The sequence below is a fragment of the Biomphalaria glabrata genome, chromosome 3 (genome assembly GCF_947242115.1).
Source record: "Biomphalaria glabrata chromosome 3, xgBioGlab47.1, whole genome shotgun sequence".
Taxonomy (NCBI): Eukaryota; Metazoa; Mollusca; class Gastropoda; family Planorbidae; genus Biomphalaria; species Biomphalaria glabrata.
This window is the reverse complement of record NC_074713.1, coordinates 4,415,259-4,442,879: the sequence shown is the minus strand read 5'-3', so window position 1 is coordinate 4,442,879 and position 27,621 is coordinate 4,415,259. Positions and strand designations below refer to the sequence as shown.

At 39.1% G+C, this 27,621-nt stretch overlaps 1 protein-coding gene across 7 annotated transcripts in view; it reads right to left on the bottom strand.

Annotated features, from left to right (window-relative positions):
- Positions 1-342: 342 nt before the first annotated feature.
- Positions 343-27,621, bottom strand: part of LOC106054245 (sodium/calcium exchanger 3-like) — a 106,645-nt gene continuing 79,366 nt past the window's right edge. For 6 of the 7 annotated variants that reach the window (XM_056022979.1, XM_056022980.1, XM_056022981.1 and 3 more), the window contains 5 exons: positions 24,225-24,343; positions 23,430-23,529; positions 11,617-11,739; positions 9,552-9,710; positions 343-7,319 (listed from right to left, as the gene is read on the bottom strand). In XM_056022979.1, the coding sequence (XP_055878954.1) occupies positions 6,943-7,319; positions 9,552-9,710; positions 11,617-11,739; positions 23,430-23,529; positions 24,225-24,343 (878 nt within the window). In that variant the 3' untranslated portion in view covers positions 343-6,942. The remainder of the gene's footprint in view (positions 7,320-9,551; positions 9,711-11,616; positions 11,740-23,429; positions 23,530-24,224; positions 24,344-27,621) is intronic. The other variant, XR_008776881.1, reaches the window with a different exon arrangement.

Below are 27,621 nucleotides of genomic sequence, written 5' to 3'. Positions count from 1 at the left end.
TATTTGTATTATATTATTATTAAATACTTTTTTTTTTTATTTATAAGCCTATATTTCTATGTGATGTTAATAGAAAATGATTTTTTTTTTTGCCCCGGGCGCACATTTCGCCTCTGCCCGGGACACCTCGGTTTGGAAGCCAAGTGCTTTACCATTAGGCCACCACGCCCCTGTATTAACAATAGTGTGTGTGTGTGTATCTTACAACACATTAGCACATGTTTATATTACGATAGTGTGTATGCACAGCTAACTAAAGAACCTGGTCATTGGGCCCTTACATGGCAGTCTTTGTATAGATAAATAGAACAGCATGCAATGAAAAAGTAACTATTCAAACAATTGGTGTTTGTCAATGTCAAATATATTAGAAACATTAATCTTAAAAATAGAGAAAAAATACACAAACAACGTGAACAGATGCAAGTCACTCTTCACTTCGGAAAGTTCTTGCAGGCTCAGAGGGAAAAAAAATTTACTCTCGCTACTAGTGTTTGAAGTCACGTCTATAAATAGAAATAACACATACATATATAAACATAGAAATAAAATTGAGGCTACACATGGGAGTCCGGGAGATAAAGTCTTTGAGATAAAAACGAATTATATATACATTCTAGCCCAGGACTGAGGGGGGAAAAAAAGAAACATAAGAATGGGTTTATTCACCGCAAGGTAACAAAAAAATATGTACACAGAAAAAAAAACGAAACAATTTGTCAAGTTGTCCATTTAAAACAAAATGTTAAATTCAATATATAAATACCAAAACAAAATGCATGTTTGATACAGTTCGTCACCGAAATAACGCTTTCGCAGTATTATTGTAACCAATGAAATTGCTTGTTTTAAAACGACATCAGTTTATCGAGAGATTTGGTTCTTTTAAAAAAAGGCATCAATTGACCAGTAGGATTGCTTCTTTAAAAAAATAAGAAAATTCATAAATGTTTCTTTAAGAATCATTCCATTCGGAAATCGACTATGACTTCCTTCCATGGTTTACTCAGGTTTACTGTACTGGAGACAATAGTATTAAAATTGAAGTGGTCATTGTCTAGTTCTACCTCTACATTAATGGAAGACCAATGTATAAAATACTGCATTGCACAATATACAATTTAAAATAAGTGTTTTGTTTTGCAAATTAATCTTTTCAAACATGGCGTCTGCTGCAAGACGTCAGATCCCTGATTCCTTTGTCCAACTATTTTCGTATTAATCAGTGTGAGGCGTCTAAAAATAGACATTACAACTAACAATAATTACAATCTTACATGTATAATGACTTCAACAATTTTATTTTTCCATTATGCCATATTATTATGTTAACGCAAAAAAAGTAAAAATATTTTATGTTGAATTACCTCCCCTAAAGACAATTGCTTATTTTTAGATCTGAGCCAGTAACGAAATTTAAGTTAACACGGTAAAGAGAAAAAATTGCATAACATGTTTTTTTTCAATAAAATAAACAATAATTAGATTTAGGGCTAAATTTATGTTTGAAATAAACAGTTAACATGAAATATACAACGACTTGCATAAAAAAAGGTCAACCAATTATAAGGCACTCACTCCCAAATCTTCCAAACAAATCATCCTTAAGCCTCGCCTACAGACATTTTACTAATAACATAACATAGTACAATCGCTCTAGCAAATGAGTGTTAAAGCCTAAATGTGAAAATATAGACCTACATTTAACGATTACAGATCTAAAGGTTATGCTTATAGACCTACATTTTATAGTACTAAATATAATAGTCTTAATGACCTAACTATACAACTAATTTTATAGCTAGGCATACTCATAGTCCTAGATGTTATAGTTCTAGAATAGTATAGTTATAGACCAAAAGACAAATGCTCCTTCTTCCCTAGCGCTATTAGAGCATGGATTGGGTTGCCTGAGCCAGCCAGGAAAACTTGGCAGAAGTTAAGTCATTGGTTAATATGCATGACTAGATGCATGACGCGTAGGACGCAATCATCTTCTTTTTTGAAGTAACGTCTGTATTGTATAAGATATGACAAATAGACCTACGTGTTAAAGTGAGGATTTTCATCAAAATCTAAACAGTGTCAAGGTCGCTTAATTGACCTTCAATGTAGCCAACTAAATAACAAAACAAAAAAAAAAAAGGCTGCAGAAGGAAGAGTTTAGAAAATGTGATTCTGCAGTGCTAAAAGGTGCACAAACATTATTTTAACCTTTATTAAAAAAAACAACTAGTTTGTCATCACTTCCTTCATTCTGCACACCGGATATACCATTATTTTCAACCATGTTATTTATAGACCTCAATGTTAGGTTGACTTATTGACTACCGTTGACTTTATAGTTCTAGGCCTAAATGTTATGGAGCTATATTATTTCATAGACCTACGTGTTAATTATATTTAGATGTAGCTAAAGGCCTAAATGTTATGGAGCTATATTATTTCATAGACCTACGTGTTAATTATATTTAGATGTAGCTAAAGGCCTAAATGTTATGGAGCTATATTATTTTATAGACCTACGTGTTAATTATATTTAGATGTAGCTAAAGGCCTAAATGTTATGGAGCTATATTATTTCATAGACCTCAATGTTAGGTTTACTTATTTACTACCATTGACTTTATAGTTCTAGGCCTAAATGCATTTAGATGTAGCTAAAGGCCTAAATGTTATGGAGCTATATTATTTCATAGACCTACGTGTTGGTTAGATTTAGATGTAGCTAAAGGCCTAAATGTTATGGAGCTATATTATTTCATAGACCTACGTGTTGGTTAGATTTAGATGTATCTAAAGGCCTAAATGTTATGGAGCTATATTATTTTATAGACCTACGTGTTGGTTAGATTTAGATGTAGCTAAAGGCCTAAATGTTATGGAGCTATATTATTTCATAGACCTCAATATTAGGTTTACTTATTTACTACCATTGACTTTATAGTTCTAGGCCTAAATGTTATGGAGCTATATTATTTCATAGACCTACGTGTTGGTTAGATTTAGATGTAGCTAAAGGCCTAAATGTTATGGAGCTATATTATTTCATAGACCTACGTGTTGGTTAGATTTAGATGTAGCTAAAGGCCTAAATGTTATGGAGCTATATTATTTTATAGACCTACGTGTTGGTTATATTTAGATGTAGCTAAAGGCCTAAATGTTATGGAGCTATATTATTTTATAGACCTACGTGTTAGTTATATTTAGATGTAGCTAAAGGCCTAAATGTTATGGATCTATATTATTTCATAGACCTACGTGTTGGTTAGATTTAGATGTAGCTTAAGGCCTAAATGTTGATGCCATATTTATTGGTAACCTATCAAATAATATATTTCATGCTCCTACAACCGACATCTATTCATATATAAAACAAATGTACACCTCACTCGTACAGTAACTTTTCAGTAAGGCCTACATCTGCTATAGTCACATTCACTTGTGTTTGTTTTAATACAGTTCATTGTTCCTTAGTGTTAAGACAAAAGCATGTGAGAAGAAACAGTCGTGTTTGTGTGGTGTATAAGCCTACATCTAGTGCCTTTAAGCCTACATCTAGTGCCTCTAAGCCTACACCTAGTGCCCCTAAGCCTACACCTAGTGCCCCTAAGCCTACGTCTAGTGCCTCTAAGCCTACATCTAGTGCCTCTAATTAAACAGGACTCTAGCCTGGGGTCCCAACAGAAGGAGCGGGTCTTGTAGGCGTATTTCAAGGCTATGATGCAGAGGGGTACACACGTTCCCTATTGTCTGGGGCCCAAATATTTATGGCGGCGGGCTTGCTACGCCCCTGACCCCAAACTGTATCGGCACTGCCGTTCCTTTGTGTGGAGCGGGGGGGGGGACTGATTTGTGAGCGACATCGCTCCGACCACAGCTAATGCCTAGGCATTCATCTCATTTCCATGAGATGATCCATTGCGACTGACGGAGGTCATACTACTAGACTATTACTATACATCATTTTATGGATTTGTACAAGACAAAGTATACAAGACTATCACTGCTAGACATTTTGCTACGTGCAACGTTCAACCATACAATACCACTGTGCTTCATTAGGTTTACACGCTACGTGTGACCACGCCTGAAAGGCAAAAATGACGCTAAGAATATCAGGAGTGTCTGGCGTTGTGGTTTGCATCTTGGAACGTCGGTGTGATTGATCTCGAGTTCAAGCCCTGAACATCGTCATTCCCATTAGGAGGTTTGGGCTTCATGTCTACAAGAGGCCATTTGGTTCTTTTAGGCAATATTTCTCAAAAAGCGAAAGATTCAACGCATGAAGATATGCCGGTTTCTTACTGTATGACGTATCTTTCCTATTCACTCTGTTGAAATAGTCTATCTTCTCTATTATCAAGATATGCTTTCACGACACTAGATACAAACTCTTGCAATATTCCCCAACCCACAAACTTAACACTCCTCAGCCAGAAACATCGGGCAAACATATACAGTCTCTAGTAACAAATGAACAACATATCTCATAGCCTCTAGTAACAAATGAAAAACATATCTCATAGTCTCTAGTAACAAATGAAAAAACATATCTCATAGCCTCTAGTAACAAATGAAAAACATATCTCATAGTCTCTAGTAACAAATGAAAAAACATATCTCATAGCCTCTAGTAACAAATGAAAGCTCATATCTTTTAGTATCTAGTAACACAAGAACACACACATCTTATTATTTGTAGTAACACACAAGATCACATACACACATAATTTATATCCTGAAGTAAAACACAAGAACACATACACACATAATTTATATCCTGAAGTAAAACACAAGAACACATACACACATAATTTATATCCGGAAGTAAAACACAAGAACACATACATACATGATTTATCGTCTGAAGTAACACAAAAGAACACATAAACACATAATTTATTGACTGAAGTAACACAAGAACCCACATATCTTATTTTTCAGTCATGTGACAAAACTTTCAAATGACCAAGTACCGAACACACACACACACACACATTTTATGATGTCTAGTTGTGTAATTTATTTTAAATCATTCAAGTGGAAACAAAGACACATGATCTCTAGTGTTGTAAATGAATCCACCAACTGAAGCCGGTGCTCCTTACAAGTGTTGGTTAGATGATGTCAATGTGCGTCACATTGGTCCACTTGTCATGATGAAATAAGCAGTTGACATTTGACATCACGAAACAACAGGCCACGATACACTTAATATTGCACTTTGATACATCTGTAATGTCTTTACATTGTTTAAATACCATTAAAAACCTTTCGACATTGTATTTATTTGGCTACACACAACGCACACACAAACAGAGCCACTATTAATTATATTTGGAGGGTTAAATACCAAGGGAAATAACCAAACATTTTCAGACTCGTATGAATACCGTCTTGGCTAACCTGCCCTTTTTTTTTCACAAGCCGATTTTTATTTTTCTTGACACTGATCAACATCAGCTTGCAAAGGTGTAGTTATTTTCTTTTTGGACCGCGCCGGACGACACCAATGCTTATTAAGGTTGTAGCAACATTTAATAACAAGCGATGCTTGAGCCATTCTCGGTACAAGTTCACTTCTGTTGCTGTTGTATTGCGCTGGGGATGTTGGAATACTATACCTATAGAGCTGAGATTTACTTAACATTCTTAAGAACAAAATGTTAATATCTAGCATCTATGTTGAAACATCATATGTCTTATCTACCAAGCGGTAGTTCTCACAATCCTTCTATAATGGACCTGAGACATGGGTACTATACAGAAAGCAACGAAGACTTGTTGCATTACAAATAGCGATGTTCTTGCGAACGCCGGTATGGACAGTATAGAGGGACTTCTTATTGTCCGACAGTTACGCTGGGCAGGGCACGTATTCAGTATGGGAGACGAACGTATGCCAAAGGCAGTCTTTTTGGGAGCTAAAAAATGGTCGACGTAACAGAGGTGCTCCACGGAAACGCTTTAAAGACCAGCTTAGGCGCCCACTTGCCGTAGCCGACATAGAAGAGAGCACCTGATTGCCTGCGGCCTCAAAACGAGACAGATGGAGGTCACTTTCGAAGGCCGCGGGATACACATTTGAGACCAAAAGAAAATCCGCTGCCGAGGACAGGCGAAGACGGCGAATGAGAGGAAAATCTAAATCGACCACCTGCGGACAATGGTTATACTTGCCCTGGATGTGCCAAACATGTAATTCACAGCTGGGGATGCGCAGCCACAGGAAATTATACATTCCTCAACTACGGACTTATAGCTTTTTTTTTTCCCAGGATAAACCTGATAACAATTCTAATGTCCAACCAAAAAGTTCAGTAATTAGAATAATATATCTACTTATGCAATCGTCTCAAAATAGGTGGCTATTTAAAATAATATTTGGCAACAGGAAGTGTACCTCTGTAGAGTATTTCATATGGATTTCACGTCGATGGTACTCTGTGTATACAAAAGGGCATTAGCCTACATGGATATAAATATATGAGATGGGATGAATAAAAATGTCTAACTGTCCGTCTGTATGTCTGTCTGTAAATGTCTGCACGTGATGCTGCAATGTCCGTTGCAGCTGGAGCATGACTGGGGGAGGTAGAAAATGTAAATATGACCCTTCCATCGGAGGGCGCAAAAAAAAAAAAAGGATTTCATAATTTTTTATCCGTCAAGGGCTTCTGTGTTTGGCTGACACCTGCAGGTCTATTGAAACAAATGTCGGTCTTTTCTGTATCAACACAAAACTTTGAACGCTACATATCAAAAGAAGTTCATCAACAAACCAATACCTGATCTCACAAACAATTTCATATATAGCTACAAACACATTTTGATCAAAACGGTATAGAATCCAAATCTACCTCAAAGTAATTTGTTAACAATGAAACAGAAGCCATAAATTACATCAATGCATTCCGATTTTGGCATTAAATTTTCTTAAAATCCTGGAATATAGCAGTAAGTGACCAGTGATGATATGACCAGGTAGTTCAGCCAAAATATAATCATAACCACGGCCGTGGCATATTTGAGCTTGGTCGGCCCCCCCAGTTCTCCGCCCACGACAGGAAGCCTCCTGAGCATCAAGATGGCGATGGCCAGCAGAGCCATGACACAGAACACGGTGACCGACATGGCCAGGTCACCCGGGTTGACGTAGAACTTATTTCCGTGAGAAGCGTGATATATGGCGGCGATTGTCCAGGCGATGCCGATACCCAGAAACACGTTGACAGCATTGCTTCCGGTCACGTTGCCAATGGACGAATCGGCGTAGCGATCGTTCACTGCTGCAACTTTACTGGCGAATGTGTCTGTGGACAAAAAAGAACAAGGACACATTCAGTAACAAGGAGACACAATCTACAATATCAAAAGAAGGTTAAGAGTGCTCGTCACATTCAGACATCCTTTATTTATTTCGTTTTGTTTTCATTTCCACGTTGTTGTTTTTTTTTCAGATTAGAAGATTATAACATCCTAGCCCAAACCTTCCACTGGGTGATGGGGGGATGGCGGTGGGCAGGGTTCGAACCCGCGACTATCGTGACAACAACCCAGAACGTATATCACTCGACTTTTTTTCTTTTTTTTAAATTATAGTTTTGGATCCGGTACAGAAAATTTAAACTACTCTCCATCTCGGAGTTTGGGAAAACTATAAATAGATGAGACGAACTTGTATTCAGGGGCTCTGACCAGTTCAATTAGGTAAATGTAAGTCTCTAATTACACGTAATTTTATTCTTTATTCAAAGAACGTCTGTAATTTATGAGATAAGATGTCAGCCGTGACGCTCTCACATCACGTGATCTTCTTCAATTCCTTTATTCTCTCCAGGACGGTTTTCAGCCTCAAAGAAGCGTCCGGGTGAAAACGATCGTCAGAGTAGACGATTTGGCAAATAGGAAAGCAAAACAATAGCCCTACCCTCTTTTGAGGGCCAAGTTCATTGAATTGGCGGGGATGGAAAAAGAGTCCCAAAAACTGTTCCTCATGGGACCGTTTTATGGCGGATACCCGCACTGCTGATGGGGTACAGAGAAAAAATATGGTGGAGTTTCCCCCGTGCTCTCGGCCTTCGTTCTCGCTTCTAGCCCGAGTGTCTTTTGATACGAGCCATCGGTTAAAGGAATGTAACAAAGTATGGATCCCATCCAGACAGAACATTGGGTCCGACCTGCCTATGGAGGGGAGCTTTCATGAGCCTAGAGTTCCAAGAGTCTTGGAATCATCATCATCATCATCAAACTCCATTAGAGTGAGGGCTTGAGAGGCTCAAATCCTCTCTTGCAAACGCCCTGGACAGAAACCCTGCTGTCTTGCGTAGTGCATGAATGTCGCCATACAGGTCGAGAATTTTGGGTTTCCCAGACCTGTCGAGACGGAGATCAGCAAGTCTGGGGCAGTCAAACAGAATATGAGGCACGGTTTCCTCTTCTTCCCCGCAGCGAGGGCACCGTGAATCGAAATTTGGCCATAGCCGCGAGAAATATGAGCCAACAGGACAGTGGCCTGTCCTGCACTGTGCTATAATAGCTTGCTCAGGCCTGGACAGCCTCCACCACGGGGAAGTGCGGTCAGGGCGCCTCATGCGCTCCCAGACTCCACGGGCTTTTTGGGACTTGTCCCAGCAGTCTTGGAATCAACTCTGAGGACATTCACAAAGAAGAAGATCCCCCTAATTATCCTACTTCCTATGTTAAAGCCCCGCCCATTGATTATTACATCATTTCCGAAAGACATTTATTCCACAACACAATCATAATAGGAATCCTTTGGCATTAACCATCTTCTCTAGCATCAGCCTCGTTTTGAACTTAGGATTTATAGTTTCTGTTTGGATTATGTTCTAGCATGTATCGTCTTCACTTCACTCCTCATCCCTATTTGTCTATTGGACCATTGGGGCACCACACAAGATCTGTTGACAGGCTTTCTACATTCCACTCTGTCTTTTGCCTTGGATAGAATCTCTTTCAAAGACACATTTTTTTAAAATGTTTTTCAAACTCTTTCTCTGTCTAGCACGACAACCGATTCAACATACAGGTTGATACTAGTAGATATTCCGAGCAGTCTAGAAACAAACTACGGTAAACAAATAAATAAGTGTCAACTTTTACAGCTCAGATAAAGTCTGTTAAGGGTTCAAGCAGACACCAGACTTCTTAAAACACAAAGACCACTGAAAATGATTCCTGCAATGGTCAGTATTATGGAGACACCTATGCCTTTCTCAAACTCCTGGATTCAGGGGACTGAACGCCGCGCATGCCGTCGATTCTTTCATATTCCTATTATGTTACCAACAACATTACCTGGGAGGAGAGCTTCAGCTGGGACAGCCATTCCCCTTCTCCGGCATCAAAAAACAAATTAGTCCAGCCAGATATTTAAAATTTGGTATGGAGTACGTTTAATGTTCTCTTCGTGTGTTTTAAGTTCTATAATATCACCACAGAAATTTAGATACACATATTATACATATACATACAACTACATTCGCTCAAAATAAAAATCACAATATGAAGACAGCCATTACCTGGTACACTTGTTCCTAAGGCTACAAAGGAGATGGCCGTGATGGAGTCTTTGAGTCCTATAGTACAACCAAAGCTGGAGGCCACATCCCCAATGATAGCCGTCAGAAATCCGATTCCAATGACAGAGACATAGAAACAGGCCCAGCCGCCACAATAGTCTAGAAGAGAAGGGACGCAAAGATCAATAAGCAATCTAATCGATAGATCAATGAGCAATCTAATCGATGAAGGTCTGAAATGAACTTTCAACTCGTGAGTGGGAGGATAATTTCCATAATTGTTTTATAACATTTCTCAGAGATAACAACGTCATTGATGTCCTCGGATTGGTCTATTCGATTGGAGCGAAATGTCAGTGTGTCTGCTTTTACTGGGAATGTCAGGTGTAAATATATATGCATATAATAATAATAATAATAATAATAATATGAACATCTTCGTTGCCTGTCAGAGGGCGGTACTGCTGCAGACCTGCCACATCACCAGAAAATTCCTCAGTGGAAACTGTTAAAGGGACTACGATGAATTTTGTTTCTCTTTAGCGAAACTCGACCCTGGCAGCGCCAGAGAATGACTACTCGTTCATTTCTAACATAATAATAATAATAATAATAATAATAAGGCTTGTCTTCGAGTCCGAAGATAAACGAAGAATGCAGTATTTCCCGTGGCTACATAGATGCATCTCGTAGATAGAATATATAAATAATGGAGGCGCAGTGGCTGAGCGGTAAAGCGCTTGGCTTGGGCGCATATTTGGGGGAAAGTAAAGGCGGTCGGTCGTTGTGCTGGCCACATGACACCCTCGTTAACCGTGGGCAACAGAAACAGATGACCTTTACATCATCTGCTCTATAGACCACAATACCTGAAAGGGGAACTTTAAAAAAAAAATTCCTAGGAACATTCTCGTTGCCTGTCAGAGGACGGTACTTCTGCAGACCTGCAACATCACCAGAAAATTCCTCGGTGGAAACTGATAAAGGGACTACAATGAATTTTGTTTCCCTTTAACGAAACTCGACCCTGGCTTCGCCAGAGAATGACTACTCGCTCTTTTATAATTATAATAATAATAATAATAATAATAATAATGGCAATGTGTTCCATTCCGAAGATAACAGCAGTGTTTAGAAAATAAGATCTGCATTCTGTTAAAAAGATTTTCACGAATTATGTTAACTGCAGTTATCTACTCTTTGTTTACATTCTACACTTGGAACCAACCAATCACAGTGGTATAGTATAGACAAAAGAAACAGTGATATGGAGTAATATGGAGGCGATGTAAGGGAACATACAGGAAAACGTCAGAAAATGAAAAGAGGAAGATTGGAAAAGATTTGAAAATAAAAAGACCAGATGAACAATGTCAAGGACACTACACTAAAATTTTACTGTTGCCAACTACTAAATAAAATTACTATGCACTAAAACGTAGAGTTTTACAATTTACAACAGAAGATTCCATGGAGTGTATTGTATTGTGGAGAATGATAGTGAACAATAAAATGACTAAAGAAAAAGGTTGTGGAAGAATGATAATTATTTTATAATCACCCTTGAACTATTTGAGTATTTTAATTTGATTCTAGTTGTCGAGATATTTTTAGTACTCTCTTTACAAGTTAGGGTTAAAGCAATGGACCACGTTATAGTACAGCGGTTAAGGTTAAGGTCGCATTGTGTGTGGGGGGAAGCTGAATTGGTAGTTCAACATTAAGACCTCTAGCGACCTATAGGGCAGATGATGTTAAAGTTTCATCTTTTTCTTGGCCAACGTGGGACGAGCAGGGTGTCACGTGATCAGCACAACGACCAACCGCCTTACTTCCCCATTAGAGTTGGGTGGACTCAGGGACGCCCTACAAATCTCAAGCTTCACCTGGATTTGAACCCATGACCCCGGGTTTGGAAACCAAGCGCTTAACCACTCAGCCACCGCGCCCTCTGGGCTGAATTGGGGGTGGTGTCGATTTAATGAATTAAAACAATTGTGTTGATTGTTCTAGTGGTTGTGTTGTATTCGTTGTATTGAATGAAAGATTGAAAGTTACGGGTTACCTGTTGGCGGGACACAGGCGAATAGTAATTTCCAGAAGAGCGTTAAAAAGTGCATAATGTAGTCCAGGCACGAGGGCAGTTTCTCCTCTGCCTCAATGTCCTCTTCCAGATCATTCTCGTCACCTGCAGGTTGAAACATGAATCATAATAGACTTCAAGCAATGGCATGAAGATACTAGAAGAGTTAAAACAGACACAATCCTAAGCTCTTTTTTGTAATCAGGGACCTTCATATTAATAATAAACTAATAGTTCGTTGTCTCGTTTGAAAATCTTTTACCATCACAGAAAAAGATACACGACACCCATCACAAATACAGACAGACCATAAATTCTTTAATTTCTTCCAAAATGATAATCAAGACATTCAATTAGTAAGACGCTAGCAAGCATATCATTCATACGCAGCAATACAGTCCTGGGACTGGGCTAACAGTAATGACAGGAACTAGGAACTACTAAGGAACATGATAAAATATGATGTTTAGTTACATGACATAAATCCAACTTCCATGAAGATAATAGATAAATACAATGTACACAGATCACTTGTACCTACACACACGCACACACACACACAACTCTGCTCGAGTCAGGATTCGAACTTGAGCCCCCCAGGTAGGTAGCCAAGCGCAAGAAATGTTGTTACGTTTAATGCAGTAAGCTCATGCTATTAGAGTTAACTACAAGCCAGATCTCCTAAGTTAACTCTGAAAGAGACAGTTGGAAAGCACTCACGAAGGCCGCAGGACACAATTGAGGTCCAAAGAAAGGAGCAGAAGACGTAAAGAAAACTTAAATAGACCCAGGCCGGACAACGGCTTTGTCTGCACCATGTCTGGGAAAATATGCAGGTCGCCACTGGGTTTGCGTGGCCATGTGAAACACTGCACCCATCCTTCAGCTTCAAAATTGAAGACATTGCTGTTACAATCTTATGTGGGTCAGTGATGAAAAAAAGTTCTAAAAATGAATTAAACAGTTTCCTGATTAAAAAAAAATATTTTTTTTAGTACATGTTGTGACGAACCGTTTTAGCTCACTCAAGATATCACTCAGGTCTAAGCATTTAATTAATTAATTTACTCGCTATTAATCATCAATTTTATTAATTTAGCCAATCAAGCGCTAAAAACACAGCCACCACCCCTCCAATCCAACCCCACCCCTTTGGCATCGATGTCACATTTTACTATCCCCACCTTGACACGTGTCACACTAGACTCTTGACAAGATTACACTCCCTCCATCTATCGTGGCAAACATCCGTTGACCCCCCCCCCTTCCGGGAGCGGCTGGTCACTTCAAAGTGCCCATTCAACTCAACGCCTCAGGCAACGCTGTTCGTCTGGCAATAGCCTTTATCAAGGTATAATCTCCCTTGATGTGCCGAGCTCTGATAATCTCCCCTTCATAATCCACCTGGGATGATTTCCTGGACTTTCAACTCGCGCCTTCGCGCAATGTCTATCTCCCGGAAACGCCGTCACGGTCAAGCGAGGATCTCTTTGTCAAAGACGCCAGATAGTCTAGACCACCTTTGCACTTATCTCCCGCCACTCACCCCCCCCCCCTTTCTATCCACGTGTATATGGACAAACTTCATCGTCCGATCTCATTCACGCTGGAGAGCCCACAGGGAGCACATCTATCTTTTGCTTGAGCTCTAGACTATTTTCATTCCCTTATTTCACTTGGATTGGTGCTTTTATCTATAGGCTACACCCGCCTGAAATCTTAGCAACCTAAAGCTGATAGCAGATTTGCTGGCACCAGATCTGTAGACATCAGACCTACTCATCCTTCAAGAGTCCAAGTAACAACGCTAGCCACAGACTCGTCACTGGCTTAACTGATTGGTAGACGCAGCTTAGCTCTGCAACCATACAAGTTGGACTGCACACGGAGCCTGGATCCACTACGCCAGCCCACCAGCAGACAGCATCAGTACCAGCCACACCCGTCTCACCAGTGCAGCACAGGACCAAAAGCTAAGCAACCAGCCTAATGACACTCAGACCATTTGGTTCTAATATCTGATGATGATAGTCTCCTAATGTAAATACGCTAGATCCCATTCTAGCATCTGTACAGCATTTCACCTTTCATTATCTTATGTTGTATAATAAACTGTACATAAGTTTACATCTAAATATAGTATTTGTTGCCTGCATTATAACGCTGTGCTTATAGTTTATATGTGCAAGTAAGGATTCTCAAACCATAAAAATCCCCTAGACACCCAAAACGGCCAAATACTTTAATCCGACTTGTCACAATGGCGAGCCTCGTCCGGGATTTACCCAACTAATACTGCAAGCACAGCAGGCAACTCCCCAGTATTTTAACTATCATCATTGTTAGAGTACAAGACTAAAGAGTGTCATTCAGAGCTATTTTAATTTTCTAATTTTGTATTGCTGTAATTGTACTTCTTTTACAGGTTCTTAAGCACCAAACAAAGGTTAATACCACCTTTCCTGTAACTCTTAGGTAATTGCTTTCAGCAGCTCCATCATCGTCTCCACCTCTTACTCTACCTTCCGCCTTTCCCCTTCATCACCCACCCTCACAATCCTAGCACCCCTCACCACCATGGCCAGTGGCACACGCTCCAAAGCGGACTCTGACATGAAACAAATAATAGCTGAACTCAGAGAACTCGCGGCCGTCATGTATGACGATGAGGCAGAGCAGAAAGAATTTGTGAGGGCAGAAATTGATAAGGAGATGGAAGAAAGAAGAAAGGAGAAGGAAAGGAGACATGAAATAGCTATGGAGAGAGAGAAAAGGGAAGCTGAAGTAGCCATAGCCAAAGAGAAGGAAAAAAAGGAAGCTGAAATAGCTATAGCTAAAGAAAAGGAAATCACGGAGCGAGAAAGGGAAAAAGAAAAACAAATAACTGAGAGAGAAAGGATAACCGCGGAGAAAGAGAACGGAACCGCCAGTCAAGCTTCCTCCGGATCTCGCCCGGCTAGCCCTGCCTCCCAGCAAAGTTCCTCAAACGGCCTACCCCACATGCCAATGGAGCACTTTGACGACAAGACAGAAAACATCGAAGTTTATCTTGTCCGCTTCGAAGAAGTTGCGAGCTACTACGGTCTGCCAGAGGAGAAATGGTGCTTCCGGCTATCCCAATGCCTCCGAGGCAAAGCCTATGAAGTATACTCTAAACTCCCCTCCGGCCAGCGAGAAGACTACGCAGCCCTCAAACAGGCGCTACTCGTCCAATTCGAGCTGACTGCCGAGGCTTACCAAAAGAAATTCAGGACATCCCGCCTAGAGCGCCGAGAGACCTACGGTAATCTCTGCGACAGGTTGGACAAATACCTGAAGAGGTGGCACACTCTCAGCGAACTGCCAGAGACCTTGGACGGCCTAATGAGCCTCATACTCGCAGAGCAGTTGCTGGAGTGCATGCCTAACGATGTCAAAATCTTTGTTAGGGAGCAGCAAGCCACTACACCAGTCGACATAGCTTCAGCTGCAGACCGGTACGCGACTGCCCGCAAAGACGTTAAGGACATCAAAAGCAAGACCTCAGCCTCGGACAAACCAGAGGACCAGCCAACTTCTTCCAACAAACACGCTCCTTCTAGCCAACCCGCTCCTTTTGCTAAACCTCAGCACCAAAAAGCACCAATCCAACGACCAGCCACGCCTACTAGCTACGACAGACGAAGCCACCCGCCTCGACATGGCCAGACCAATAACCATCACCGTGACCGGAACAGCACGAGTGATCACAGGCCCAATCGACAGCATCAGGCCCCACGTACTGTGTCAGCCATGACTGAGCTCACTGAACCCTCTTTGCATAATCAGCCATCGCCTCTTGATGAGGAAGAGGAGGACTATTACGTCATATCAGCGCTGACCGTGGCCCCTGAACCCACTGCTTGTGGCCTTACCCAACCGATACCGCCTCACCCCATCATATCACCCCCTGGGGTAGAGATTATTCTGATTAACGGATCTCCTGTCCAGGCACTATTCGATTCCGGATGTGAGGTGAGCTCTGTCATCAGCAAAGCACTGGTCGACCCATCGGATCTCACTGGTGGATCAGTGACGGTTCAATCTCTAGACCGTGGCATTCCTCCGAAGGTGTATCCTATCGCTCGGGTCCACGTAGAATGCAAGTATGTACATGGCACCATTGATGCAGTAGTCATGGACTCGCCAGTATACGACTTTGTTCTAGGCTCCAGGTACATACCTCTAGGAGTTGTCAATAAACCATACTTCTCTCTGCCTGTCGGTAGAATGACGAAGCAGAAACGTGGCAGCAACCAGCCGGTTGGAAGCCCTGGTCGCCACTCTAACAAACCCTTTACTGGCTCTTCAGCCAAAATCAAACCGCTCATCCCTGGCACTGGCACTGCTAGGAAGTCACGAGGTAAGCGAAATACCTACACTCGTGAGAGTCCTTGTAACTCCCGCTCTTCAGCTATCAAACCACTCATCCCTGGCACTGATCCTGCCAGGAAGTCACAGAGGAAAGTGAACTTTCACTCTCGTAAAAGTGGGCCTCATCACGGCTCCACTCCCACTATAAGGCCACTCTTCCCTGACATTGACCGTGTCTGGAAAATTAGAGGTAAGCCGATCAATCGCACTCACGAAGAAACGCCTCACTGTGGATTTAGAGATAAGCCCCGTCCAACATACGCGCATTGGGCCCTCCGCCATAACGTCCATCCCACTTACTGGTCTGCCCCAAGAAAGGGATGTACCCAATCCTATCCACCCGGCCTATTTCCCCAGGTTTCCAGAATTGCCCCTTCCACGTGGCAATCCGCCTGCGGACAGAACATAGGCGACAGCGGACCCTTAGGACGGACACCCCTCTTGACCTTGGCAACCTCTTAACTACTGGGAAAATTTTCTTAAATGCTACGACCGACAGTAGACGAAACTTGAGTGATATCAACGTTAGCACTTTATAGATCTTTTAACAAAGACCTATCTTACGCAGGGAGGGTTGTGACGAACCGTTTTAGCTCACTCAAGATATCACTCAGGTCTAAGCATTTAATTAATTAATTTACTCGCTATTAATCATCAATTTTATTAATTTAGCCAATCAAGCGCTAAAAACACAGCCACCACCCCTCCAATCCAACCCCACCCCTTTGGCATCGATGTCACATTTTACTATCCCCACCTTGACACGTGTCACACTAGACTCTTGACAAGATTACACTCCCTCCATCTATCGTGGCAAACATCCGTTGACCCCCCCCCTTCCGGGAGCGGCTGGTCACTTCAAAGTGCCCATTCAACTCAACGCCTCAGGCAACGCTGTTCGTCTGGCAATAGCCTTTATCAAGGTATAATCTCCCTTGATGTGCCGAGCTCTGATAATCTCCCCTTCATAATCCACCTGGGATGATTTCCTGGACTTTCAACTCGCGCCTTCGCGCAATGTCTATCTCCCGGAAACGCCGTCACGGTCAAGCGAGGATCTCTTTGTCAAAGACGCCAGATAGTCTAGACCACCTTTGCACTTATCTCCCGCCACTCACCCCCCCCCTTTCTATCCACGTGTATATGGACAAACTTCATCGTCCGATCTCATTCACGCTGGAGAGCCCACAGGGAGCACATCTATCTTTTGCTTGAGCTCTAGACTATTTTCATTCCCTTATTTCACTTGGATTGGTGCTTTTATCTATAGGCTACACCCGCCTGAAATCTTAGCAACCTAAAGCTGATAGCAGATTTGCTGGCACCAGATCTGTAGACATCAGACCTACTCATCCTTCAAGAGTCCAAGTAACAACGCTAGCCACAGACTCGTCACTGGCTTAACTGATTGGTAGACGCAGCTTAGCTCTGCAACCATACAAGTTGGACTGCACACGGAGCCTGGATCCACTACGCCAGCCCACCAGCAGACAGCATCAGTACCAGCCACACCCGTCTCACCAGTGCAGCACAGGACCAAAAGCTAAGCAACCAGCCTAATGACACTCACTCAGACCATTTGGTTCTAATATCTGATGATGATAGTCTCCTAATGTAAATACGCTAGATCCCATTCTAGCATCTGTACAGCATTTCACCTTTCATTATCTTATGTTGTATAATAAACTGTACATAAGTTTACATCTAAATATAGTATTTGTTGCCTGCATTATAACGCTGTGCTTATAGTTTATATGTGCAAGTAAGGATTCTCAAACCATAAAAATCCCCTAGACACCCAAAACGGCCAAATACTTTAATCCGACTTGTCACACATGTAACAGAAAGGTGACCAAGTGTGGATTTAAATCCTACTGCTGCCTAAAAAAAAATATATATATAAAAAGACTAGCCAGACGAAACTAAAGACAAGGGAAGTAACATAACAATACGTGGAAATGGTTTTGAGGGAGTTGTCTTTCCAACTGGTTCTCTGGATGTGACACGGCTGCTGACAACTTCACAAAGAATAGGTCAATCAGCCTTGTTATATCTACGTCACACGAACAAAAAAATGTTTGCACGTGAAACGTTTTCTCTCTTTTTCAGCTTTGAAGAAAATGTTTTTGAAAGCGTAACGAGGGAGACAATCTGTCATTAGATCCCTGTGGAACTATGGAAACATCATCCCATTAGGGTGGTGTTATTGTTTTATGTTATGTCTTGATCATCACTTTAGGACATGGCTGTTGTGTCGTTCAGGGGATCATGCCATTAGGATCAGATTGTTTCTTCCAAGGAAGATAACCGAGTATATTATCTTCAACTCTACATTCTTTAAAAAAATATTTAGGAGAAACATTTTCCCAAGGGAGGTAGTATTAATATTGTATTATTGTATTTTCAGTTGGCAAAGGTCTTTACAAATTGATTAAGTCTTGCTAATGTCACTGTATATTAATTTACTTCTTCGAACTAATAATTTTTTATTTTTTTTTTCATTTTAACAAGGTAAAAAGAGTTACACATCTTTTCTCAACACCTTTGAGTTGTCTGTTGACTGTTCTTGACATTGACAATGTCAACGCATTATAAATTATTTTAGACCAAATGCACGAAGTATCACATACGTATAATATATAAACTATGTTGACAATTTTTCTGTTAACAATTCACGCATTCTCGGCCTTCAATTGTATAGACACAATGATTCATCTCGTGAAGAACTTTCTCATGTGACAGCAGAATCCTATTCTGTAGAGACACTCTCCTCCACTTACAAATCAAACCTCTCTGTATCTACTGTTGACAATCCTCCAGTCAACCTACCTTATAATTATTCTAAATAACAATACTCTAGCTGCTACAACATTATATTTAAATATATTTTACACGCACAAAATAATCGAAAAAGCGCCATTTTTTAGTTCGCTGGGGCTACTCCTTTCCTAACCTTATTTTCAGTGTGTGTGTGTGAGTATGTGTGTAAAATTAATGTCTGTTGTATTAATGTTTTTCCGGTCTGTACTGTCTAAAAAAAAAAAAACTAATTCAAGAACAGACAACTCTAAGGTAATGAGAAACGATCAATAAGTCCTTTGAGGATAAGAAGGTTCAAGTTTGCAAAATGTCTCAAGAGTTAATGTCCCTTCCCTCCTCCCATATTGTTCTCTTTGTTTGCCTAGTAACCACAGCTGTAGTGTAAGTTGATCTAGCTGTACGTTGTAAGTAACACAATGCGTTGATCTACAAAGTGTAAATATTTGTAGCCTTCATAGATAGTTCTATGGTCACGTAACTCTAAATACTATGAACATGTAGCTATTACAGGGACAAACTACAATAGCGCCTACACAGTGGCGTCGCTAGAATGATGCGAGGGGCAAGGGCCGCATCGGGTAACACCTTTACGGGGTAATACTAAAGTGATTTTTTAAAAAAATCTTGTATGACATTACATTATTTTCGTAAGCAGACATTTAAAAAAAAATATCTGTATTAGATCGGTACCCGAACAACTGGTTGGGAGCGGATATGACACCATTAGCTTACCGCACCAAGTGACAGCAACCCTAGCGACGCCACTGACAATAAGCGCAGTTAAATTCTAGAGCCCGAGCTTATAAAGAAATAGTCATAGCTAAAGTAACGTTAGTATGATGTGAATACATAATAATAAACACTAGATGACGAACACATGTCAACAGCTAAACAACAACAATATCTACATTGTGCTACTTCATTAGTCTAGACAAAATAAAAGTAAATCAAAACGTTATTCCCAAACAATGTATCAAAATGTAATGAATAATGTAATGGTTTACATTGAAGATATCTAAATTGCCTAATAAGAGACTATATGATTTAGTTATAGAACTTATAGAACAGTTGTGCATTGTCCATATAATACTTTATGTAAGCGAAACAATTTATAGATATCAAGGCCGTTACTTATCTAAAGTTTAACAATTAACTTTTAGAATAACGGTACATTTTACGAATATATCATTGTATGATCTCCTGCTTTACAATGTTTTAGGCTTGATAGTGAGAAGCTGGATATGAAATACTGTGAGCCTATTAATACGACAGATTGTTTGACTTAAGAATTTAAGAATTATAACAAAATTTTTAAGAATGATTTTTATGGCAATTTTAATAATTGATGATTGCATTTTATTGGAAAGAGATTTTAATTTAATTTTTTTTTTACTGTGATGAAATATTTATCAGAAGTGGCAAAATTGAAAAGAAAAGCGCCTATTCATAGCATTACACTTAAAATTTGTTAGTGTTACGTGTAGCCTAGCAGCAAAGCAAATGTAGGTAGAGTGTTTATATATTTTCGTTCTCTGCAAGCATTGTTAGACCTATATATTTACTTAACCATACCTATATGTTTACTTAACCATACCTATATATTTACTTGACTAGACCAATATATGTTTTTGTAAAATGTTTTACATATTTCGGATTTGAACCCTCGACCATCGATAAATCCGAACGACAGTCCAGCGCGCAAACCTCACGACCAGGCAGCCATCCTTTACTTATATTTACTTGACTAGACCAATATGTTTGCTTAACCATACCTATTTGTTTACTTGACTAGACCAATATATTTACTTGACTAGACCAATATGTTTGCTTAACCATACCTATTTGTTTACTTGACTAGATCAATATATTTACTTAAGCATACCTATTTGTTTACTTGACTAGATCAATATATTTACTTGACTAGATCAACATGTTTACTTGACTAGACCAATATGTTTACTTGACCAAACATATATATTTACTTGACTAGACCAATATGTTTACTTGACCAGACCAATATATTTACTTGACTAGACCAATATGTTTACTTGACCAAACATATATATTTACTTGACCAAACATATATATTTACTTGACTAGACCAATATGTTTACTTGACCAGACCAATATATTTACTTGACCAAACATATATATTTACTTGACCAAACATATATATTTACTTGACTAGACCAATATGTTTACTTGACCAAACATATATTTACTTGACTAGACCAATATGTTTACTTGACCAGACCAATATATTTACTTGACTAGACCAATATGTTTACTTGACTAGACCTATATATTTACTTGACTAGACCAATATGTTTACTTGACTAGACCTATATATTTACTTGACTAGACCAATATGTTTACTTGTCTAGACCAATATATTTACTTGTCTAGACCAATATATTTACTTGTCTAGACCTATATATTTACTTGACTAGTTTTATATATTTCTATTTTATCCCATCACCTGAAGATCAACTATAGCAGGCTATGCCATGAAGCTAGAAAACTACATCAGCTAGGCCTAGGTGTTAAATATTGTCTAGTTATAAGCAGTAGAAATTAAAAAAAAACTTAAGCCATTAATATATATAATATACGAATATATATATATATATACATATCTATCTATCTATAATTTGCCAGTAAAATATATATGCATTACAGAAAGCTGTGTCCAATGTCAAGGGGCAGACCTGGTTATCTCACATTTGAAAATTGTTCGCAGGACAAAACAACGAACATGGTTTAACTCTAGAATAGGCTTAATGCCAGAATACGAGTTAACTTGATAGCTCCTACCCTGCCTCCTATTAGTACTATAAAAATCATATTTCTATGGCAAACAAGTTAAATAACAAAAAAATCCACACTTTTTAAAAACCTCGTTTACATTGAATGAAATAGCACCATTTATTTGTATCCAATCATAACTGTGCGCCATTGTGTATTAATTAATTGGCTACTTTTTTTTCCCCTATTAACTCATGTGCCGTCATCGACGATGAATAAATTGTGCAAAGTTTCAAACTTGATCCGAGACTGAGAAGGTGGGAGAAACGGCGTGTCCAAAACGTGTACTAGACGAGAGACAGACGAGGGAGTTGACTGAAGCCAGGTAAAAAGTGTAAACATGAATGTGGACTTTGTCTGAACTCAATTTGGAAAGGTTCGCTAAACATGATGTATTCATCTATTATGAAAATAACTATAATGAACATCTTGATATACCCAGAGTAGTCCATCTACTATAAGGACTAAAACTATATTAGCTCTTCCTGTTCTAACAGGCAGTGGCGTAGCTAGGGTGGGGTGGGGAGGGGGGAGAATTTGAAAACCCCCCCGAGTTCCCACTTGAGTATTTTTTACATTAAAAATTAAATATTACACAAAATGCAAGGGCCCCCCAGGGAGGTCAAGCCCCCGGGCCCCCAAATGATGGCAGATTCCTAGCTACGCCCCTGCTAACAGGCAACAATTTATCCATCATATTCAGCTTTGTCATTTCTTCTTAAAATTATTTTAATGACTAAATCTAACAACATATGATTAAAATCGTAATAATTATAATAATACACTACAATTAAGCCTTACTTGTATATTCTAATAGCCTACTCCTTTTTTTTTGTCAAATGTAATTTTCTTAAAAAAATATTTTATGATGTCTAAGTGGTGATAGTTAAGTTACTAAGACAAAAATTAAAAAGATAATTATAATTTAAAAAAAATAAATAAATGAAAAGCTAAAAAGCTATAAGCAACTATCTAGATCTAACCCATGTACTAAATGGTATTACCTGGTTGTTCTAAGGTCAATGAAATAAACATGTTAAAATTTACCGTGAATACAATTATCGTAATAAGACAAAAAAAAGGAAATATCGTATTAATATTGTAACAGGAAATATCGTATTAGAAAATATTGTAAAAGTAAATATCGTATTAACGAGTATTGTAATAAATAATATCGTATTAGAAAGTATCGTAATAGTAAATATCGTATAAGAAAGTATCGTAATAAGAAATATCATGTTTGGCAGTGTTCTGATTGAAAATAACCTTGGTAACAATTAATTCTGAACAGGTTCTATTATCGTTTTGTCTTTCAAAGACATTCATATTCCCAATAGTTAAAACTTTGCCTAAAAAATAACCACAGTCTTTGTCAAGGTGTAGAGAGTAGAGACAAAGGCGCACCCCGCACACACACAAACACACCGACTGGTCATGATCTGGCTAATTATATTTAGATACTTTGAAGTATTACTGAAGTGTCTTTCTGAATACGTAGAAATCTCATCAATCTGCTCTAGAGGTTCTCTTTTACCCAAAGTTTAAAAACTATGAAACAAGAAAAGAATAGAAACATGTCGTTGTTATTGGCTAAATGTAAGCCGTCAGAGCTAGACAACCTTGTCTCACACTCACATATGTTGCTCCACAGCACTAGTATAGGATGGCCTTGTTATTAGATGTAAATAGTTGTAAACATGTCTTCAGATGTTGTGGGTGTAAATAAGTGTACATAGATGTGATGTGCTTTACATGTAAGTTGTTTACCAGGCACTGACCTGAGCTGACCGTTACGGCTTCAAGGAACTGCTCACGCCAGGACGATGTGCTGACCATGTTGGACACGTTGGCCTTCTTCATGAGCTTGTCCACCGTACTCTGGGGGAAGTCAGAATTCGTTGAATTAGAATACAGTGGCGTCGTTTGGTGGGAGATGGGGGTGCAGATGAAGTCCATAAAACAAGCATTATTATTGCAATGAAATACCTATCAATGTTCACAGTTTTTAAAGAAAAAGCAATACAAATCATTTCCAGGTTGTAAAGGGGGGTGGATAAATTTGTGGAAAAAAAGTGGATTTGTAACAAAACAAAAAAAAAGTGGATTTGTAACAAAACAAAAAAAAAAGTGGATTTGTAACAAAACAAAAAAAAAGTGGATTTGTAACAAAACAAAAAAAAAGTGGATTTGTAACAAAACAAAAAAAAAGTGGATTTGTAACAAAACAAAAAAAAGTGGATTTGTAACAAAACAAAAAAAAGTGGATTTGTAACAAAAAAAAGTGGATTTGTAACAAAACAATTAAAAAAAGTGGATTTGTAACAAAACAAAAAAAAGTGGATTTGTAACAAAACAAAAAAAAAAGTGGATTTGTAACAAAACAAAAAAAAGTGGATTTATAACAAAACAAAAAAAAAAGTGGATTTGTAACAAAACAAAAAAAAAGTGGATTTGTAACAAAACAAAAAAAAAGTGGATTTGTAACAAAACAAAAAAAAAAAGAATTGACCAAGCTTAAACAAAAACAATAACAAATAAATACTGTCTGTCTCTTACGTGACAAAAAAACTGACCTTAAATTCCTGAGACTCTTTAATATGAATAGAAATAGCGTTGCAGTCACCGAGACGTGGCTTTCCGGAATCCGGGACATCGTCAATGTCTGAGGCAGCCTTAGCCTCGTCTTCGTCTTCTGCCAATCAAAAGAAACAAAGTCAAATACAAATACAACATCGCTGTCAACAAGGAGAAAGCTTGCAAACACCATTTTTATATCATGTAATATTTGTTTTAATCCAAATATTGTTTTTTTTTTTAAATAACCAAAATATATAAATAAACAATAGTATCCATAATACATCAACAGTATAACAGCGAGTAAGATTTATATACCACACAAAAAGACACACTCATGGGTTAGCCTACAAGAACAAGACGTTACTGTTGTTGTTGTTGTTTTTTGTTCCCACTGGCCTCTGGGACTTGAAAGGGAGATAAAGTATACTTCCCCCCCCCCCCACTATGATTAGGTGGCCATTTGTTGACGAGGACGTCATGTGGCTAATGCAAAGACCGACCTCCTTTATTGTACCTGACAGATGCTAGTCTCACAAAAAAAAAGTAAGTGAATCTGATACCAACTCAAACTATTTGTTGACTTTTATTTCTGAAGTCCATCCTCCTGGTCAGCTCCTGGTCAGCTGCCACAGTTAAGTTGAGTTAACACACATATAAGTACGAGTGGTTATAATAACAGAATAGTCAATTTGAGGCTTTTAGTATCATACAACCACACTAGAAATACATTCTCATATAAAGTTCAATAAGAATGTACATTAGTAAATGTTATAGTCCCAATGTGTTATTATGAGGCACACAAGGGCGTTAATTTTAAACAGATGTAGTTAAAATAAAATAGGTTAACGTCCCTAGTATGCAGGTAGTTACACTGTGTTACACAAGTAAACAGACAACATGGCCTAAATTTGGCCGTTGGGGCATATATAGTATAGAAATATATAGTAATATATGATATATAGATATATTAGAAAAACTGTTAGCACGTGACAATGAGCCTGGGATATTGCCTGTGACGTAGGCCCATGAGGAGGAAAACAGTATGAGCCTGTCATAGTAGCATGTGTAACAGCATGTGATTTAAGCCTAGGATATCAAGGCACATACGGGAAATCTCTGATATGAACCTGTCATATAGGCATGTAATGTAAGCCGATGTTAAAGCATGTGATATAAAAAAAAAGCCTGTGATATGAGCCGATGATAAAAGCCTATAAGCCTATGATACAAACCTAATATATGAGCAGCATATTAGGCCTATGATATAAGTGTCATAATGAGCCTATGGCCTATGATATGAGCCTATGATACGAGCATATATTAGAGCATGTGTTAAGAAAGGGCCTCTAATATGAGCATTCGAAACGACATTGCGACATGAACCTTTGGCATGAGTTTTGCTTGAAAAAAAAAATGTTTGACATGTTCCTGATGCTTCTTCAGATTCTGAAGATAATTACATCCTAGCCCAAACCTCCCGCAGGACGGTGGGAGAAAGGCAGCGGGCAAGGTTCAAACCCGGGACCTTCGAGACCACAGAACGCAGCCCAGAGCGCCAGGCAGCCGTAAGACATCATCTTGTCATTTGGCATACGGCCTTTAATGATCTGACAGTTGACCTTGAATGACATTGGATATAAAAACGCGTTGGAGAAAGTGACATTTTTTTTTAAATAGTCTAGCATCAGAGTAAATATTCTGAGATCTTTCTAATACATGCGTGTCGAATCATTGATGACGCCCGCTACAAAGATCATTAACTAAATCAATCAATGGAGGAAGACACTATTGGTAAGACTAATGACTGACTACTTAGATAAACAATTAGACATAGAAGTTATTTCCACACGGCCTGGACTTAAAAGAATGTACTGGTTTATTATTTGGTTTGCAAACGAGTGTCAAGGACCATTGTGACGTTCTTTGTACAGCTACACCCTATTCATTGATAGCAGTGAAGTCTAAACTACGGCACGCGGCCCCAATCCAGCCTGTCTTGAGGTGCTATCCTCTGAAACTTCTGCTCACATTGCTTGACGCCGTCGCAGCCGCAGGCTTACATTAGACTCTGGAGATTTTTGGCGCTTATGCGGCCCACGATACTTATGTCGAAAATTGATATGGCCCAAAGACTGAGAAAGGTTGGATGCCCATGATTTATATCAAGTGAGCCAACAACAATTGGGTCCTACGATGACCTGCTAACCACAAAACGCAAACTGAAACTTTACGGTCATATCACAAGGTCCTCAGGGCTCGCTAGACCTTCCTTCAGGGAACAGTACCAGGAAAAAGAAGAGGAGACAGAGTATGTGTAAGGAGGATTATAGATTATAACATTATAACTTTGTGACACCTGTAGGTGTTTATGTTTGGCATTTTCCCTATTTAATTCGATCTTCCTTCGATAGTTTTATTTTACCCTAAAACAAAAATGCATCATTGAAAATAATATTTTTTAAAAGATACATTCATTTCTCTTTTAGTTTTGAGTTTGAGTTTTAAGTTTAGCACATGTTCACATTTAGCTTCACATTCACTTATCCCTTGGTCTGCTGGACCGTTGGGGCACCACACAGGATTTGTCAACCTTTTTTCTCCATTCTTCCCTGTCATTAGCCGTTGATAGAATTTCATTCTGACATTTTTTCTGAAAATATTGAAACCTGCCTTTTTACCTGCCTGGGCGGACCACTTCGGGGGCCAATTTTGAGTTTGTGTTTCCACACAAACTGTCTTTGTAACCTTGCCACGGATGAAATACTTTTTTTTTACCATGAGATCGATTCCATATTGACATTTTATCTGAAAAGTTGGAATAACTTACCAAGAAAAAAATGTCTGCTGGCTAAGAAGAAATATTAAAGACTCATGACTGAATAGAGATGTCGACTTAGGACAGCGGTTTTCAACCTTTTTATGCTTGGCGACCCCTTTTTTACAATCCCCCACTCTGCCGCGACCCCCCCCCCTCGCAAATAGACACAGCAATAGAAGAATAGACAAAACAATCCATTTTTTCGATGGTCTTTGGCGGCCCATGGCAAATCGTCAATCGACCCCCAAGGTGGTCGCGACCCACAGGTTGAGAACCCCTGACTTAGGTCCATTAGCCATCGTTGGATTTAGTCAATGGCCTTCCGTCACGAGGGGAATTGATCGCGGAGAAGAGCTCTATCCACTATGAAAATTTGATTTTATTTTTTTAACAGCTGGTACAATTGTTTTATGTGAAGAGGTGATGAAAGTCAAGACAAAGAGGATTGTGGATTGTGATTGTAAAAGTCGATTGAACTCTTCTTCCTTCTTTGAACGCACCGCTGCTAAGGTTTTTCCAAGAAGATGATTTTTTTTGTTTTTACTTTCTCAAAATTCGTTTTCAAAGTAGACTGA